A 19,521-nucleotide genomic window follows, 5' to 3' on the forward strand; every position below is an offset into this window, starting at 1 on the left:
GCAAACAACCACTAAAATTAATTGATGAAATAGCTAGCTGCTCGTTCGTATCATCTTCATCGCCAAACAAACAACTTGGTGTTCGTGTTCCTGCATAAAAGTATCGCTCTTTAAAAGATGAAGATGAAGATGAAGATGAAGATGAAGATGTTTAATTTGTGTTTTACTATAAACGTTGTAAAGTAATGAAACGTTGTTTTGATGGTCACGAATCACGATGACTGCATTAACGATTCCTGAAAAAAGGACTTGAAATAATTGAGAGCCAACGTTTCGAGACGGTCTTACATTCATGTGCTTCTCGGATTGGTAATCGAATTAGTATTTCTATCAACATGTCATCATCATTAATTACATCTTCCATGTAATTTGCCACCATCAAACAATCCATGTTTTCCATCAATTAATAGGGTTTTAATTTGTATTGGAGTACGTCTATTACTCATAGAATATTATAACTCACCTCGATATTTATAGTACAATATGCTTTCCTAATTCTATACAAACGTACGTGGATTTAGGAAATAGTATACTAGTGAAACTCTATTACTAGAAATCTAGAATATGTCGTATGTTCCGTAATATTCCTTTAAGATGGAGCATGGATATCTCGAATGCCCATCTTGCCAAGAAAAAAACTTAACATGTGTGTTCAATCCTTTAGTGAAAATATCTGCTAATTGCACATTTGTCTACACATACGAACGACTAATAATTCCATCTTTGATTGCATCTCCGACGGAGTGACCGTTCTGCTTCAATATGTTTTGTCCTCTCATAAAATATGTTAATAATGAACACGACATTAGTAATTATTAATTTTTTAATAATATCTAGTATCCTTCTAGGTTTTTTTGTTGGTTATGCTTATTGTAAGTACAAAGATTTACGGTACGAGAGTAAAGAGGTAGAAGAGAGTTTGTTGAGGTTTGTATAAGAAAAATAAAACAGAAAAATAAAACAGAAAAAAATACTCGACAGCGCGACAAATGAGGATACCATCAAAGGATTCTTTTTTAACGTTTCTGTAAGACAATCTTACATAAAAGTTTGGAAATTTAATGAAAAACACTGTAAGAGCGTCACAATCAGCTGGACTCTGATATTTACACCTCATTGCTTTGCCTCTTTGTGTTAACGGTGTTTCATGATTTACTGTACGTGTACAGTGTTTCATCGCCTCTTCGTTTGCCTATATTGTACATTTAATATTCAAGCTAATTTGAAAATTCTTGTTAGAGCTTTATTCATCAACAAACTTGTTTACATTTGGAGTTTGAATGAGCCAAAATCGAGCTTGATACACACAATTAAACGAGCCTTATATACATTCAAGATCGGAAGTCGTTCAACTGTAATCATTAGAGGTTCAAGTAGCTTTTTTAAAATCCAAAATGTGCAACATCTCATAGGCTAATCCCAATTGTTTAACATATAAGTTTGTTTTGCATCACATACTTGTTTTATAACCACTAATAACTAGCATCAAATTGCAATTAACTAGCAGAGCCACTGGCTACTGTATTTTTCAGACATTTTGACATACAGTACTTGGAGAATACTTGATATTGGACGTGCCAAAAGCCGTGTCCTGTTATATCTTACTCCGTATTTGCAGGTAACGTCCGCTTGAAGATGCTACCGGCTCACCCATCATCAATTGTTCTAAACTGCTAAGCCTGTATTACACATTTATGCGCGATAGTACATAAATAATCTGTATATTTTCAGAAGACTGCTATAGACATCAGAATTTCATCTACTGAGCCATTTTGCATTTGTAATTTTGTAAACTAAATTCAAATTCTACGAGTAAATAAAATATCATCACAAAAACTTCCAAAAGTCGGAACTGAGAGTTTGTTTGTGGAGTATCTATTACTGTAATCCAAACGAGCACGTCTCTAGTACATACACCAGGTCTAAATGTCAATATCCAATACATCAACTATGCAAATACCACATCGTTTTTCATAAAGTAGAAACATAACCTATTAATTAAAATTTAAACCAGGAGAAAGTAAAAAATAAAACCAGTAACAAAGATAAAGCATGGCTGTCGAATGTGATCCTTTTTGCTTGCCCCTCAAAGTATAGAGGTTGCTGCTCATATTTATACCAAAAAAACACACTCCTAAGTTACCTTTCACACGAGAAGCAAGTGGGTAGAAGCATTAGCTATGGCAAGCGACAAACTTCATCTTCACTGTGGCAATCTGCAAGACGGGAAACCCAAGTTTCTCAATGATAAAGTTTGAGGTAAGAGAGCTGCAATGCGCAAAACAGCATAGTCATGCAACGGAATTATCAGATACCAGAAACCAGATTGCAGCAATACCAACACAACAGTTTGTCTTACAGTTGTGCATGCACAAAACAGCATAGTCATGCACCGGAATTATCAGATACCAGAAACCAGATTACAGCAATACCAACCAACAGTTTGTACAAGTTATATATCAATTTCGAAAAAGAACATATTCCTCAGAGTAGACAATGTATGACATAATTTTCTGTGATTTATTAATCATTTCACTGAAGAAAGGGGAAGAGGAAATCAAACTATTCAAGGGTTCTAAATTATTCTGAAAGCAACCCCAACTCATCTAAGATAAAAACAAAATCTTCAAACTTCTTAAAATCCGAGTCCATGTAACAAAGAAGCATCATATCACAAAGCAACCAACCTCTTAATGCATTCATATTCTAACCAGTGTGGCTAGGGACGGCACACGGTCAATAGCCTAACTAATCATAGATCTGAGATTCTCAAGAGATTTCTCTCTTTTGTACTACCTATATTGCAAACTAATAGCCTACATCTCTACCTTAATTATGTTCAAGAAAAAGGCACACTTTATTTATCAATTTATGCAACAAAATCTTGTGTATTTCCCCTACATTCCCGTCAGTTTTCAATGTTGTAGCATATTCGCATGCACGCCAATAGAAGTTCGGATACACTTCAGGAGTAGTCTGATTTTTCTTCTGAAACTTTAAAATGGTCACCAGCTTCAATCTAACAAGCCCTAGAACACAAGACAGATGGCGTGGTAGTTCTTGCAGATTCCAACAGGATCTTTTTGGTCAAAAGGAAAAAAAAACTTAAGTTCCGCAGATACTACAGATATAAGACCGGTTTGATACCAGTCCTTTTTTGGCTTGGGCCAAACCCAGTTTTTTTTGGATGCTAATGCTCAAATGCAGTTCAATACTTACCATCAAAATTTATCAACTATGACACATTCTCTGCGGATCTATGGTTTCTATAAGCATAAACTGGCTGAAATTAATGATTAGCCAAAACGAATTGATACACTTAAGTCTTACGGAGTAACTGTCAAGAACCCTCTTTTTCTCTTAAAATGGTCATCTACGTTATGATGCCAAATTGTCTCAAGACTCTCAATTGTCGAGAATCAAGTCTTAACAGGAAAAGGCAGGTTAAAGCAGGCGCAAAATCGTCTTCTTCCCTTGTGAGTTGTGAATTACTCCCTTTATCCAGAATTAGTTATCACTAAAGTTGTCCCAAGTCTCCCAACCCCTACGCACATATGGAGTACATTATTTTAAAAAGGCCTTTATAATCATTGTGTTATCTATCACTTATTTCGAGTAAGCGCCTATTAGAACATCTAATCGGCCAACCACCAATCTTAGAGGAGGTAAAAACATTTTCCAGATTACAAAAAATAGTATATGTCACTTTTAACTCCGATGGAGGGAGTAGATTGTACTAAAGAACAATCTAACTTGAATAACATTAAAATAATTGTTTCTGATACACATAATTGAAAACCTTGATGAATTACTATTGCCATGTAATAACCGCTACAGAAGTAATCACACCTTAAAGCATAAAGTAGACGGCAGATGATAGAAGAGTAAGGAAGATGGACCTTTAAACTGACTGCTCAGCAGCAGGTTGTTGCGTCAGTTGAGTATAAATGTATTCATCAACTCTCTGTTTTGCCAAGGCTACCTGTAGAGGGACATAAACATTAAAAGCAAGTCACTCTATCAGAAGTACAACCTTGAGGAACATAGTGCAGCTGTGCAGTGCAGGTAATCCAACTTCACCATCATCTAGATAAAATATATGTACTTTTGCCTCTAACACCAAATTCTTGCTAAACAGATTGTGTATATTTATATGGTACTTCCTCAGTTGGTTTAAAAGAAGAATACAAGTATTAGATCTGCAATTCACTTTCCGACACCCAGATCAGAAGGTAAACAAAATGAAGGCTTACCTGCTGAGCTGAGCCAATAAGTTGGATCTGCCTATGTTTATTCTCCCCTTTTCCACCAAATACCTGAAAGTTGAAACAGAATGAGCATCATGTTAGATAACAATGTGTATTAATCAGCTTTCAGATCTGGAAAAGGACCAGAAAGCATCATGCATAGCAAAAGGTCAATAAATACGCACATTGCAAGTCCCCAGGAGAATAGTGAGATGACATGGTGGAAATCATATGAAGACTTAAAAATATGGGCATCTCGGATACATTAATTAATGGAGTAGAATCTCCATATTGACATGTAAGATGTGAAAGACCAATACAAATTTCAGTTCTTACTTCTTAGAGATGGTACTACCTCCATTACTTAACAAGTGTCTTATAAAATTATGCACAGTGATTTATAATCGTTTGTTAGTGCATATTTGCATTAGTATTAAAAGTCACATTGCAACAGTAAGCTACTAATCTATAGTGAAAAACAATATGAAACTAAAAAAAAAAAGTAGAATTGTGGGCTGATTCAGGAGTATCAACTAAGAAAAAGGAATTTGAATTATCCAAATAAACCGCAGGTGACAAAATATACTACTTCCCTCGGGAAAAAGAACAAGACGCAAGCAGCACACACCTAACATGGTATCTACATGGTACAGAAAGTTAAGTTGTGTCTTCATGGTTTTGCAATCCATTACAGATTGACTACAGTATTTCAGAATTCCCCTTCAATTGTTCCACTCTATATTTCCATATTGTTTCTCTTTTAACCCCCTATTTGCATCTGCTCAGCGCATCTTCTTTGCCTCTATGAAATAGAAATTTCAATATTAGGGAAATCAGGCTCACTCCAGCACCAGTGTCTTCATAGGCATATTCTACCATAGGAAAAAGAATGTAGTAAATAGCAAAATGTCCGGGCAATATTCACAAGCTGATTCGGTTAGGATTGTGTCTGCTGCTGCCACTTAAACTTCAGGGTTGGCGAGGAATATAGGAAGATATCAAGGAAGATCAACAGAGGCGTCAAACATTCAAATTATAGGAAAAAATATTTGCTGGATATCTTCAAGAGATGTACAACCTGTCAGATTTAGAATAAGGGCAGAAAATGGAATTTTTATCCCGAGTTGAACATCTGAAGGCAGTACTAGATGTTTTATGCTTACTGGTTGCTTGACGCACATGATTGTGGTGGGGTTCTTGCTAGCCTATCCAAGTTGAGACCTACGACTAAGGATAGACTATGATGCTTTTTATTGGATCAGCTATTTCTTCTTTAAGCTTGCTGGGTACTCTTTAGCCTAGTACTTTGTTCCTTGTATAAAACAATAAGTAGAAACAAAGTATACTAAGATATGAGTAAACTTTTACAATCTACAGGGTGTGATTTATCCAAGGGATATGGAATGATGCTGAGCATCTTATTATACATACCCATCTTAACATAGAATTTGCAGAAGTATTTTGGTGTAGATAAAATCAGAAAATCATTCATTAACCCCCAAAACATGACTAATGTAACAAATAAGACAGTAAATTGTAGAATTCACAACATCGATCTTCCCAAGACAGACCTTAATCATTGCACCAGATTCAGTTCTAATCCTCGAAATGTTGGAACCAGCTCTGCCAATCAAGCCTCCCACCATTGTTTCCGAGATTACCATATCCAATGTCACATATTCAGCTGCAAAATATATTCTCCTTAGAATGATTTTATTGTAAGAAAAATAATAGAAATAACAGCAGACTAAAACAGCTGTAAACAATAAAGCTTATAAAAGAAAATTTACCAGCGTTTGGGTCCATATAATTCTGTGCTGCTCGTGCAATGCTCAGGTTGTATGTTGGGCTGATTGAAATTACTTGCTTGGGTGGGTTTTGCCTGATAAAAAGACAACATATGAACCCGAGAAGGCGGCGGATAATGGAGCTCAAGCTAGTGAGTCCAGAAAGTATAATTACCTAAGTTCAACACCAATCTCCTCTACGGCTTTCATTACAGCTGGGACTTCACCTGATATCTGATATCGCCATTGACAAGGATCACTTCTCAGAATAAGGAGCAAACACAAAGCATGCGATGGAGTGTCCAAGATTCCCACCCATATGATCAAACCACCCCACAATGCCAGATGGTGGAAGCATGTCATTATAAAAGATTCTCATACAAAAAACAACATAGACGAAGATGATATATATTGTACAGGAATCAAACCTGGGCTATTTTAGTTACTTTAATGGTTTGACTATTGTTAGTATGCTCATTTTGGTCCCAGAATTGATTCACAAGTGCATACTTTGAACCTTCACATCACATATCATAACAATTCCAGATTACCATTTTCTTCTCTCTTGAGACTACTCCCTCCGTCCCGGAATACTTGAAACCGTTTGACCGGCACGGAGTTTAATTCATTATAATTGACTTCTTATTTAATTGAAAGGTAGTTAGTGGTGGGGTATTTTTTTAATATAGATAGTGGGATGTGGTTGGGGGTCATGAACTTTTTAATGTTTATTTGGGTAGTAAGGTTGTTGGTGGGCCCTTAGGTAAGGTGAGAAAATAATAAAATATTATGTAAAGTTTCCATTTTTAGAAGCGTTTCAAGTAATCTGGGACGGCCCGATAAGGAAAGCGTTTCAAGTATTCCGGGACGGAGGGAGTATTATGTAATATCATAGATGATCCTGATTTTTCGAACAATAAAAAAGAGAGCATAAAAAGGACAGATTTGGTTAATTATGTGCATAAATGCATATAGTGTTTCTGCTCTAGGAGTCATTTAGACACCCTGTAGTCTCTCCTTTGGTACTTTTTTCTTGCACTAATTACTATTACAGAGATAATTTTTACTAAAAATCATTTTGAAACAAGATACCTTCACTAGTCAAAAACTAAAATTGGTCAGATATGGTTATTTACGACTTAACGTTTAGATCTCCTAAAAACCAATTAATATACGGTGGTTATTGTAATATTTGCACATAAGATGGGGAACTCTGCCATTACAAGTGGATGTTTGTAATTTTTATGCAGGTGAATGTGACTGTAGACCTTTTCTGGTGTTCACACATTGAGCAAATAACCTCATAGCTTAGTTACTATTAGTGCTTTAATACACACTTAATGATAGGCTCAGAGCTAATTTATGTTTTCCTTGTACAATCTATTAATGAGGTCAAATAGGGAGCAAGATTTCCCCAACATATAGACCAATTACTGAGCTCTTGAGCCTCCACACAGCAAAGTCTGCTCATTAGCTTCCCCGTCCATTGTCGAAACAGAAAAACTAGAGGCACAATAGGGGTAATAGAAAAAGAGGCGATAATAAACATAAGAGAAAACTGATCCATACTCAATGCCAGACTGACGCAAATGAGAACAATCAAGGAAAGCCTCCCAGATAACCTGTATTTCCTTATTCCTCTGTCCTGGTGCCAACCTACCAATCATTAGTTTACATATTTGTCAGTTCCACACAAAAGGCCAAAGGGCAGGTGAAGGGAAGTGTGCTAAAGGGAACTGCATTAATAATTGGGAAGGAAAGGGCGGGAAGGGCAGGAGGTGGGAGGGAGGAGGGAAGGGAAGGGAAGGGAAGGGAAGAAGGGAGAGGGAAGGGAAGAGGGATGGGGGAGGGGGGAGGGAAGGAAGATGGGGCAGGGAAATGAAGGGAAGACAACAGGGTGGGAGGGAGACTGGGAGCGGGAGGAACTTCGTTGGATTGAAAGGGTTGACACCAAGTTCATACTTCTTGAAAGCACTGGAAATCCCCACGTATGGTTACCAGAAAATCATTTAAACTACTGTCTTGTATCCTTCTGTACTAGGTTAGTCACAAATCAATGAGAAAGATATACATGATGTCAACATATGTTCCAATTTTCATTGGACTAACTCCAAACACAACTGAACAAACTAAATAATACTGAGTACATATCAAATTCATAAAAGTAGCATAAGCTACCTCTTTATTGAAGGCAGTAGTGCAAGCTATCTGACTTGACCCTATAAGGGAGGTGTTTGGTTCAGCGGCTTCTGGAATCAGGTATGGGTTTGGAATTAACCAAACCCATTCTTGATGTTAGGTTCAATATTTTTTTTAAATCTTATATCTGTGGGACCCGCCCTTCAAACCCTCAGGTTGGGTTCTCATACCTTTAGGAGGGGGTGGCCGGTTGGTGTGACTCGTATGAGCCAAAACCATGAATTTGGAATCAAACTTAAATAACGCAGAAAAACATAAATTAAAAACCAAAAAATTATCTATTGCTCTTTGGCTTCCTCTTGCACCTCTATCAACCGATTCAACCCCATCAACCAAAAAAAAGGAAAAAATGGAAGATGAACATCATTCCCATATCATCACCGTGGCAGTTACCATGTCTAGAACAAAAAAAGGAACATACATTGATACATAAGTATCATTTTTTTTTTTTTTGGTGAAAATGAGTTACTTGATTACTTAAATATTAGAGTGCACATACATAATAAGTTTTCAGCTAAACTCCACTCCGTGTGGAGGTCAAAATACAGGCACATATCGCCCAATTACTTTGAAGCAAACATGCTCCCAAAAAATTAGTGTCATTGTTTGATGAGATATCAGTAGTTAAACTGGGGGGGGGTTCTAAATCACTGCCTTGATCCAACAGACTCAGCCTGTCCTTGGCCTTCCTTGCCACGTAGTCTGCTTCCATGATGTGCTCCCTTCTTCTGAATTTCACCCAGAGGCTCCCGTGGGTTCTTTGCAACTCCCTGCATTTAGCATATAGGTTAGACAGCCAAGAAATTGGAGGGTTGTCATTGTTTAGGTGTTCTGCTGCTGATTTGCAATCTGTAAATATAGTCACATTCTGCCATGCTTTGATGATGACCCATGAGCTAGCTATAAGGATAGATTGAGTTTCTGCAGCAGCAGCTGAGGTACTGGTGAAGGTTCCAGCTATTCCAGCCATGAATGTGTGATCTTCATTCCTGCAAATTGCTGCATAGGAGGCAAGGAGAGTGGAGGAACAGAAAGATGCATCGCATTTAACAAAGTAATTTGAGGGACTAGGGGGGTCCAAATGCACTGGCTTAATCTGTTGTGTTCCTTTACTCTCTATATTTCCATGCTCTTTTGCTAACCATAGAGTTTGGTGACACCAAGACTGAATATTTTTGTTTTCTTTTTGAAAAATCCATAAGTTCCTTCTATTCCATATTCTCCAAAGGCAAAAGATGAAAACTGTTTGGTTTGTAGTGTTCAAAACCTGGGATAGCCCAGTATCATTCAAGTTATCTAGGAACCAATTTTCAACATCAGAGTGGAGATGGTTATACTTGGGTTGAAACTCAATATTACTCCAAAATTCAGTAGCTCTGGGGCAGTTTAAAAACAAGTGTACCATGTCTTCCTGGGTATTAGGACAAAACTGGCAATTTCCATTAGGGATAATCTGTCTACTGGATAGGTGGGATGCAGTTGGGAGTCTTCCCCAAAGAATAAGCCAAAGGAATATTTTCAGTTTAGGTGGGCATCTAGCTTTCCAAATGCAACTCCATTTATCACTTGAGTCTGTGTCAGGGAAGTGGGTGTTCCAAATGGTGTTGTAAGCTGTTTTTGAGTCAAAGTGGAGCCCTTTTGATAGAGAGCAGAAGGGGGCATCCTCACCAAACTGAGGGATGGGAATGGCTTGAATCCATTGGATTAAGTCAGTGGGTAGGGTGAAGGAAATGCAGCTTAAGTTCCAATGGCCATCCCTCCTAATGTCACTAACAGTGTGTGCAAATTCATCTCTGGTTAGGGGTCCTTGTATTAAAGATCTAAGTGAACCTTTTCCTGTCCAATTATCTAGCCAAAGGTTGATCTGGGTTCCATCCCCTATACACCAAGCAGTAAGGTCCTTGTACATGTTCCACCCCTTTCCAACATTTTGCCAAATATGAGACCCTTTTGAGAAAGGGGCAGGGTAGGGTCTATTATCAACATACTTTTCCTTGATTAGGCTACTGGCTAGGTTTTCCCCTGTGTTAAATTTCCAGCAGAGTTTAGTCATTAGCACTTTATTCATCATTACAGCTGATCTAACACTAAGCCCTCCTACTTCCAATGGTCCACAGGCCTTGAGCCAAGCTACAAGGTGGGTTTTCTTTTTCTGGGGTTCTGAATCCCATAGGAAATTAGCACAAGCTTGGTCAATAGTCTGGAGGGTTTTCTTTGGTAAGTACAGAATTTGCATAGAGTAATTTGCTATGGTGGTCAAGGTGGACTTTATAAGTACTAACCTACCAGCTTTGCTGAGGCATTTAGCCTTCCAGGAGGCCAGTTTGCTCTTAATTTTCCTGCAAATGTCTAAAGTTTGGTTCTTGGTTGGCCTTTTGTCTGTCAAGGGGAACCCTAGGTATGTTCCTAAGTCAGGGCTTGGTTGTACCTCTAGAGTGTTACAGAATAGATCTTTTTGGTTTTGGGGGGTGTGTTTGGAAAAATAGATCTTGCTCTTAGAGTTATTCATTTTTTGGCCAGAGCAGTCCCAGAAGTTCCTAAGGACCTCCTTCATGCCACTGAGAGTTTTGGCAGAAGTATCTCCAAACAGAAGCAGATCATCTGCAAACATCAAATGGGTGATGGGGATGCCATTTCTCTTCAAGTAGAAGGGTTTCCAGTTTTCCTTAGAGGCAGCCTCACTAATCATATCAGCTAAGTACTCCATGCAAATAATGAAAACATATGGGGATATTGGGTCTCCTTGTCTGATTCCTCTAGTGGTTTTAAAGGAGGGGGAGGGCTTTCCATTTACAATGATAGATGTTGCAGGAGAGGCAATGCAATTAAGAATGAGGTCTGTGGAATTTTTATCAAAGCCTTTCCTTGCTAAACAGAGCCTAATGAAGTTCCACTCCAGCCTATCATAAGCTTTTTCAAGATCTATCTTAAGAGCAAACCACCCAAACTTCCCTTTTTTGGTTTTCATGGAGTGTAAGATTTCAGAAGCTGCAATGTAATTAACTTCACAGCCCCTTCCAGGAAGGAAACTATTCTGATTTGGGGAGATGATGTCCTTCAAAAGAGGTCTGATCCTGTTGACTAAAATTTTTGACACTATTTTATAGCTGGCATTACACAGGCTTATGGGCCTAAATTGCTTTATGGACTCTGGTAGGGCAGTCTTGGGTATAATGCAGATAGTGGTATCATTGATGGACTGGGGAAAGGTTTTGGTCTGCAGTACATTATCCACATACTTATATAGGTCTTTCCACAAAACACCCCAGTGTTGTTGGTAGAAGTGGGCATGAAGGCCATCTATACCTGGGGCCTTAAGGGAACCTAGGTCAAACACAGCTCTCCCAACTTCTTCAATATTGGTGGCATGGTCAATACTGATTTCATTGGAGTAGTGGTGGTTTTCACAGGGGGGAATGGTCTGTTCAGAGGTGAAGAGGGTGGAAAAGTAGCTGGCAATATGGGGCACTAGATCTTTCCCTTGGATATCCTGACCCACTTCTGACCTAAGGCTAGTGATTTTATTCCTTCTTCTTCTTATGATGACAGACTTCTGGAAATAGCTAGTGTTTTTGTCCCCATTTTCAATCCAACTAGTTCTAGCCCTAGCCATCCAGAAGGCTTCCTCTTGCTCATAAATGAGACCTAGCTCATTAGAGAGGTCCTCATTTAAGTCCAAGAGGTGCTTATTGGTTGGCTTGTGTTCTAGAGCTCGTTGGATACCCATGATTCTAGCACACAAGACTTTCCTTTTTTTGAAAATATTTCCTATATTGTCCTTAACCCAAGAAGACATGGTTTTGGAGATATTATTGAGTTTACTAACCAAGTCAGAATTATCAGCATTTAGGTTTTCATCCACCATGGTTGAGAAACCTGGTTCAGCATACCATAAAGGTTCCATTTTGAAAACATTTTGGTGACCATGATTTTGCAAACCAATATTTTCCGTTATTAGCTTAATTGGATTATGGTCAGAAGCTTCTCTAGGCAAAGTAATTACAGTAGAGTTAGGAAACAGATTAAGCCAGTGCATATTTACCCAAGCCCTATCAAGTCTTTGGTAAATGGGTTTATCTTTCTGTTTATTAAACCAGGTAAACCTGCTACCCACACAGCCAGCATCAACTAGCCCACATTCATTCATGGCATCAGAATATCTATCTGCCCTATGCTGTTTGATCAAATTGCCCCCCAGTTTCTCTGATTGACAAGTGACTTCATTAAAATCTCCCATTACTACCCAAGGAACTGTTATTTGTTTAGACATGTCTATTAGGTCATGCCAAGTTTCTAATCTACTTTTGTACTTGGTACTAGCATACACAGCAGATAAGCAAAAACTAAAAGGGGGGGAAGTGTTTACCTCCACAATACCATGAATAGTATGCAGATCCCTTCCAATCATCTGAAAGTTGATGAAGTCAGGGTTCCACATAACTATGATCCCACCAGCGAGGCCATAGGGTTCAGCTAGCACATACTTTTCAAAGGGAGTTTTCTTCATGATTCTTGCAGTGTTTTTGGGGCTGGTTTTGGTTTCAGTTAGTATTAGGATTTGGGGAAGGTGCTCTTTAAAGAGATGGCGGATATTGGATTGGAATCCCCGGCGGGCAATTCCTCTGCAGTTCCAAGCAACTATTATCATGGGATCAGGTGTTTTCCGAGTTCTGGAGAACTCCTTGAACTTCCTGTTGGTCAGAGGGTCTATCTTGTGTATGAACTCGTTGTTCCTCCTGCTCCATAGGGTCTCCTTCCTTGCCATGAACTCCAGTTCCATCTCGCAGTCCCCTTCTTCCACCTCCTTCACTATTATCACTTTGATTTCCACTTGGTTGAACTTCTCCGTTGTCGCAAGTACCATCAGTGCATTTGTTGTCTCCCCAAAGGTTCCCTTGATTGGGTTCCTTGCTGACAACGGCCAAGTCCTCCTGACTTGAGGTAGCACTGGGATTGGGTCGCACATAAATTCCAGCTCTGGTGGTACTATGAACTGCCCCTTCTGTGCCTCCTTGCTTAGCATCCACCAGCGCAGAAATTTCTCCAAAACAGGGGAAAGGGCTTTGATTGTTTTGAGATCCGGCAGATGGACAGGTATCATCATACCTCCTTTTTTTGGCGACATTTCCATATCCTGGTATGGGAAATCTAGCCAGTGTGGTTCCAGCATGAATTGACGTATCGCCGAAGGGCTGACATCTATCCATTGTGATGAGAGTTTGAGGGTGAACCTCATGTTGTTGATATGGAATTCCGGGAAAGTCGGGATCGGTGGTTCCTTGCAGACATAGTGGGTTAGAGAAAGATCTATGGTGGGTTCGATGATTGGAAATGGGTACTCCAGTGGGAGAGGCTGGAAGGGAAGAAGGAATTTGGGGTTTGGTGTGGTTCGGCGCTTGAAGTAACTGTGGATGTATGGTGGTGGCTTGGTGGAGTCTGTTTCCTCCTCCGACTCGCTTCCAAGATCGAACATTTCCGTGTCCACTTCGCTCGACATTCTTGCTGGGTTGAGGGTGTTTTGAGTGGTTTTTTGTTTCAGCGGGAGGAGTTGTGTTTCTGGTAGGGGAGATAGTGGGGTTGATGGGTTTGGGGGCATTTACCTCATTAGGTTTTACTGTTGAGGAGAAGGTGAAAGGTTGCGATCGAGCGGCTGTGGTTTGCTGGGGAGGGGGGAATAGATGGACGGTTTGGATTATCTTTGAAGGGTGGCTTTTAATTGGTTTAGGTGGCGGTGGGTTGATATTGGGAGTTGAGGTATTAATGCTAGCCGTTTGGGTTTTTTGTGTTTCAATGGTGTTTGGGTCCATTTCACAACTGGGCTTTTTGATTTGGGCTTTGGTGAGATCCTTCTTCCTCAACTGGGCTGACAGTTTGCTAGTAACATTTTGAACTAAAATTGTGTACCTCCCTGTTGGAGCATTTGGTTTTTTCTTTTGTCCGTTGTGGTTTTGTCTTTTCCCTCCTTTTTCTCCAACATTGCCTTCTGCAGCAATCTTCTGCTCAGCTTTCTTGTTTCTTGGAGCCTTTTGCCTTTCACCTTTCTTACTTCCCGCTGTCGCCTTTTTTGAAACATGGATCCAAGGGCCTTCCCCTTCTTCCTCTCTATCAACCCTTTCTGCTTGTGACACGTCTTGCCCTAAATTTTTGTCCTCATCGGCATCCCCTGTACTCCCGCCGTTCTTGGTTATCTCCATGTTTGTTCTTTTCTGGGGGCACCTTTCTTCTCCATGGCCAATGGAGCTGCATTGGTGGCAAAATTTAGGTGTGTCTTCGTACTGTATGGTTTGTTTAAACGCTCCTAACCATACAGCTTCCTTCCTCTGTTTTGCCAAGTCTAGCAAGATCTGAATTCTGGCAAATCTTACCCTGTTTTGCTCAATTGCATTCATGTCTGTTTTGATGAAGGCCCCAATTTCATTCGCAATTCGGTGCAGGATTGGTTTGGTGTGGAATTCTATTGGTAATTCCGGTAGCGAGACCCAAACTGGGGCTTTTGAAATAATCGCTTCCGATGGTTTAAAGCCTGGTGTCCAAGGTTGGACAAGGAGCATATGGCCTGCAACAAACCACGGTCCCTTCGAGAGTATACCTTCTCTTGCCTCCTCCGAGGGTATGGTGACATTGTAAAACCCTTTCCCTAGTGCTATGAATTGCAGGGGTGGGGTGATTTTCCAGATTCTTTGAAGGGATGACTTCAAATAATCAATTGAGAATGACTTCCCTATTGCCTTCACAATGAGGGAGCTTACCCATTTCTCCGAGATTCTTGACGCATCTTCCTGGTTTAAGCTGATGAATGCTTCTGTGCTCTCATCATAGTTGGGTGGAGGGGTGGTGGAGACAATGTTCATTAGTTGGTTGGAGTTGATGGCCGGTTGGGTGTGCTGCTGGTTTTTGTTTTGTAGCATTTCTGCATAGGTTGGTTTGTGGGTTTGGGATTGGGGTTGGTTTTGGGGTTGGATTTGGTCAGGGTGGGGATGGTGGTCGATGGTGGTTGAGTAGTGTGCTAGCTGAACCTGTGCTTCCTTGGCGGGATCCGGTGGCTGTGGTGGGGGCTCTCTCTCTCTCTCGCTCTCTCGCTCTCTCTCTAGCATTTTTTTGGAGTTCACTGTTTGGTATGCAGCCTATACATAAGTATCATGCCTTCATTTACATGCTATAGGAATCATCAATTTAGATACTACAACTAGTGGTGTTTTTTACCATTATAGTTCCAGATCTGAAAATTACAGAACAAAATCAACAATTAAAGGTTAAAGTGCGAGTGTTGATGGTAATTAAAAGAAGCATCAATTGTCTTTGTTGGAGATACAACGTTTTGTTGGAGTTTTGAAGAAGCAACAATGTTTCATGGAGGAAGCTAGGAGGGAGGAGAAGAAGAGAAGGTCTGACGGATTTTTTATTTAATAAAAATATTAGAAAACTATGTTTCAAATCTGGTTTGACGAACCAAACACCCGGGTTTAGGTATGGGTATGTAGGTATCAATCATTCTAAACCGACGGATGAACCAAACACCCCCTAAGTGGTCATAGAATCATAGCATGGCATACATCTAATTAAAACACAACCGTCGTAAAAAATTATACACACTCGCAACCCCCCCTCCCACAAAAAAAAGGGAATGTTGCATCTACAGGCCAGGGGATTTGAGATCCAAAATAGACCCACAATAAGGATACACGTTTTTATTGGACTATGGTTACAAGTTCTAACGGCAATGAATTGCATTACAAAGCTAATGTGCATGTAACTGGCAGACGTTTGAAACAGAGAATTACGGGATCTACAAACTGTGCCATTCCTTTCTAAGCCTATTTCCCCTTAGAAAGAGAGGATCAGATAATTTGTCCTTATATTCATAGAAAAATATCACATCAGGATTAAAAGAAGACGCTTGTAAGTTGTAAAGAAACCAGAACAAGGAAGAACATCCATCTAAGTATCCAAGTATTAATAGTGAAGATAGAACCACGCAATGGTAGGCTTACATATGACATCCATCTTACCTGGACCATGCGATCAGATTCGTGAGCAGATGCACACAGAGGCAATTGGTTAGGCGCAAGAACTGCAATTGTAGCACCAGAAGAGTTTCTAAGCTTTTCAATGTTCTGACCTGAAACCCCTATCAAGCCACCCGCTTGTGAACCAGCTATTAACAGCTTTACTGAATTTGCAACTGCATGTCCTCCACTGATGCCAGAAGCAGCATAGGGATCAGTTGCAGCAGCAATGCTTACTGCAGGTGCACTAGTTCCATCATCCTGTCAGATTAGAAAAAGGTCAGTTTGATACTCAAGGCCATGGTATTGTTACAACGAGAAATATTTACTCCATCGTATGACCAACTAATACTTCCTTGTAAACTAAAGAAGGGAACAGGTATTCTAGTGCACCATATATGCTATGTTTTTGTTAACTGTTAGTCATTTATTTTCATACCTCCCCCTCTCTTGTGAATGTGTGCATGTCAGTTTAAGAGAAATTTAGGGGATGGGGGATGGGGGATGGGATACCGGACACAGTACAAGACCGCAAAGCAAGTTCCAAATACTGTAAACAATGCAGGCTTCACAAGATCCAACCAACAATTACATAACAATTTCTTCATTATCTGATTTTTTTTGTTTACAAAACCAGAGAAGATGAATATCAAAATTAAACCAGAAAAAGCAGTAGCAAAAAGTTTAAGACACACCAAATCACAAGTTGGAAGACCAATTTTTCATACACTATTCTCATAATAATCGTTTCAAAAGATGAATCACGTTAGGAATCTTATCATAAAGAATATAATAACCACAAAAGTCTATAGAAGGTTGATTTCATTTATACAAGCACTCCAAATAAAAACCCCAAAAGTTATAATACTGACTAACTTGCACAACAAAGTTATTTTCAATAAAGAGCGTTAGAAAGGAAAACAGGATTAATTACCGCAAGGATAAGAGAAGCTATCTGAAGCAAAGCCTTCTCCGCATCACTGATACCCCCAGCTTCATTCTCTCTAGAACTAATAATTATAACACGTTCCTCGTATCGCTGAGACAAAAATAATAGCACGTCAACAAGCTGCCATTCTCACATATTATTGGGTATTAGAACTCTTTTATTTCCTCTCTCCAAGCTATATCCAAAAGCAAGCCAAAAAATGCTTAAACTGGAGCATCAAACTAGCAACCACTACATATAGTTATATACTGGCATATAATCTCAACATCAACCAATATAGCAATATACAACACAGTTTAACGACACAGGAATCTTGAACAAAAAACTGAGGCTGATTAATGTAAACATCGATGTTTTCAGAATCAGCCCTTCACTCCTTCACCACCCCCAATTACTAGAATTTCTTGCAGTCCTCGAAAGGAAGTCACTTACTGACAATTTAACATGATAAACTCATCTTCCTAACAGCACCAAGCCACCAACACAGAAATCTGAAACAAATAAAACTGGCAACCAAAATTCATCCAATGTTCATCTTACTAGTTCAGCACCAATTATGTATTCCTGTACTCAAGACTAACTCGAGCCTTCACCATATTGAGTTATGTGATAGCTCAACAAGACACAACATCAAATCAAATTATACATACAGGTCATCCCTTAGTAACTTCAACAGCTTCCCCTATCTAATGCTTATTAGACATAACAAGAACTTCAACACAATCTCCTTTTTTTTTGGCAAATAACTCCAACACAATCTTAATCCCATATAAATTAAACACAGAAGAACAAACTCCCCTAATTTCAAAAACCCGAAAATCCAATCATTCCCAAATTACCAAAACTTAAATTTTCAACCTATATATCATCATATACCCAAAGAGAAAAATACATAAGTCAGTAACTCCAACAAAAAACAATTAAATAACAGAAAAACCCCTAAAAAGAACTCACAGCAATAGGATCAGCTATCTTGATGGTGGACTTAGTATCATCCCTAATCTTCTGAACCCTATGACCACCTTTCCCAATCACCTTCCCAATTTGTCCAGAAGGAACAACAACTCTAAACAAAATATCATTCCCCACAGCTTGCCGTTTCGTGGACGGCACCTCGGCCGAGTCCGAAACGGGCTCACGGGGACGCTTTGAGGACAGTCGGTCGGAGTAATGGGGTGGTGGGTAAGTGGGGTATTGAATTGGGGGCAAAGGCATGTGTTGAAGCTGAGGAACAGAGGCATAATCGGCGTATTGATGAGGGTGGTGGTGGTGGTATTGGTGGGGGTAAGGGATGTTTAGGGGTTGGTGGTGGGGGTGTGGAGGTTGAAGCGGCGGATGTGGTGGAGGGATGTACTGGTGGTGGTGTTGAGTGTAAGGTTGAAGGGTCGGGATTGTTGGGTATTGTCCTTGTTGCGCCATTGTTGAGATTTGCTAGCAAAAGGAGAAAGCAGGTGAAGGTAAATTGTGATTCAAAATTAAAATTGGGAATTTGTATTAGTAATATAAGTAATAATGTCAACAAAAATTTGTCAAATACAATCCAAGAAATTTGTTATTTTACGAGTTACTACCAAAATTTTCAGTTTTGTAAACTCAAACTTAATCCACACTTTAAATTACAACTCCAACTCCGATGCAAATTCCGTTGAAAGCAGTTGGAAAGTGATGTCATTAATATATCGGTTTTTTTTTATGAAATGCCTTTGAGTTTTCACGGAACGCACCAAATACTCCTGTAAGTTTCAAAAAATATAATATACCATACCTCGAGTTTCATGTCATTTTTTTTTTAAAAAATTATTATTATTTTTAAATCGCTAATTCAGTTGATAAGGTAAGAGGCCTAAATCAGCAATTCAAATGGTGATGTACTAGTTTTTACTTGTTTCAGCCAGTATCTAAAACTGACGATGTGTCATGGCAAAATCATCAATTGAAAAGGCAATTTACTATGCCAAAATTGGCAAGTCAAATAGCGAATTATCTGGTAAAATTGCTATTTCTATTGGCGATTTGGTGTTGGACTGGAAAAAGAAAAATTGAAGCAATGTTGACATCGACTATAGATTGTGAATTTATTGAAAAATAAGCATATTTCAGAACTTTTTTTTTGAAGGGACAATTAATTCAAATAAAGAGTCATATGATAGAAATATAGATTTAACAAATACATGATAAATTGAATCATTCAAGCCGAAAATCGCTCATAACTATAAGAAAATTTGTCGATAATTACATACTTCGTACATTCGTAGGTTTGTCAGTTACTTATTTTTTGTAAAAAACATTGTCATTAGTTGATCAATTTTTGGGAAAATTAATCAACTAATGAC

At 39.1% G+C, this 19,521-nt stretch overlaps 1 protein-coding gene across 4 annotated transcripts; it reads right to left on the bottom strand.

Moving 5' to 3' along the window:
* Window positions 1–1,344: 1,344 nt before the first annotated feature.
* On the bottom strand, window positions 1,345–18,679 carry LOC110802800 (flowering locus K homology domain-like). 4 transcript variants are annotated; one of them, XR_008928354.1, is made up of 10 exons: window positions 18,143–18,679; window positions 17,174–17,278; window positions 16,243–16,500; window positions 6,210–6,268; window positions 6,038–6,129; window positions 5,819–5,931; window positions 4,254–4,316; window positions 3,900–3,982; window positions 2,144–2,268; window positions 1,345–1,679 (listed from the first exon to the last, which is right to left on the bottom strand). XR_008928354.1 is itself a non-coding variant. In XM_022008248.2 (9 exons), exons 1-8 carry the CDS (start codon window positions 18,605–18,607, stop codon window positions 3,902–3,904), a joined length of 1,236 nt encoding a protein of 411 aa, XP_021863940.1. In that variant the 5' UTR covers window positions 18,608–18,679; the 3' UTR covers window positions 1,805–2,268; window positions 3,900–3,901. The 4 variants fall into 4 exon arrangements, 2 of the variants coding, with proteins under 2 accessions (XP_021863940.1, XP_021863939.1); XR_002537324.2 differs by having other exon boundaries at window positions 2,144–2,216; window positions 18,143–18,678; XM_022008248.2 differs by lacking the exon at window positions 1,345–1,679 and having other exon boundaries at window positions 1,805–2,268.
* Between the last annotated feature and the right edge of the window lie 842 nt (window positions 18,680–19,521).

Source organism: Spinacia oleracea, chromosome 2 (assembly GCF_020520425.1).
Source record: "Spinacia oleracea cultivar Varoflay chromosome 2, BTI_SOV_V1, whole genome shotgun sequence".
Lineage (NCBI taxonomy): Eukaryota > Viridiplantae > Streptophyta > Magnoliopsida > Caryophyllales > Amaranthaceae > Spinacia > Spinacia oleracea.

Excerpts from the sequence above, each read along its gene's own strand:
- LOC110802800 (XM_022008248.2), bottom strand. The coding sequence starts at position 18,607 with ATGGCGCAACAAGGACAATACCCAACAATCCCGACCCTTCAACCTTAC. Across the intron at positions 6,130-6,209 it reads GAGATTGGTGTTGAACTTAG|GCAAAACCCACCCAAGCAAG; the intron begins GTAATTATACTT and ends TCTTTTTATCAG. Across the intron at positions 4,317-5,818 it reads AATCTGGTGCAATGATTAAG|GTATTTGGTGGAAAAGGGGA; the intron begins GTCTGTCTTGGG and ends TTCAACTTTCAG.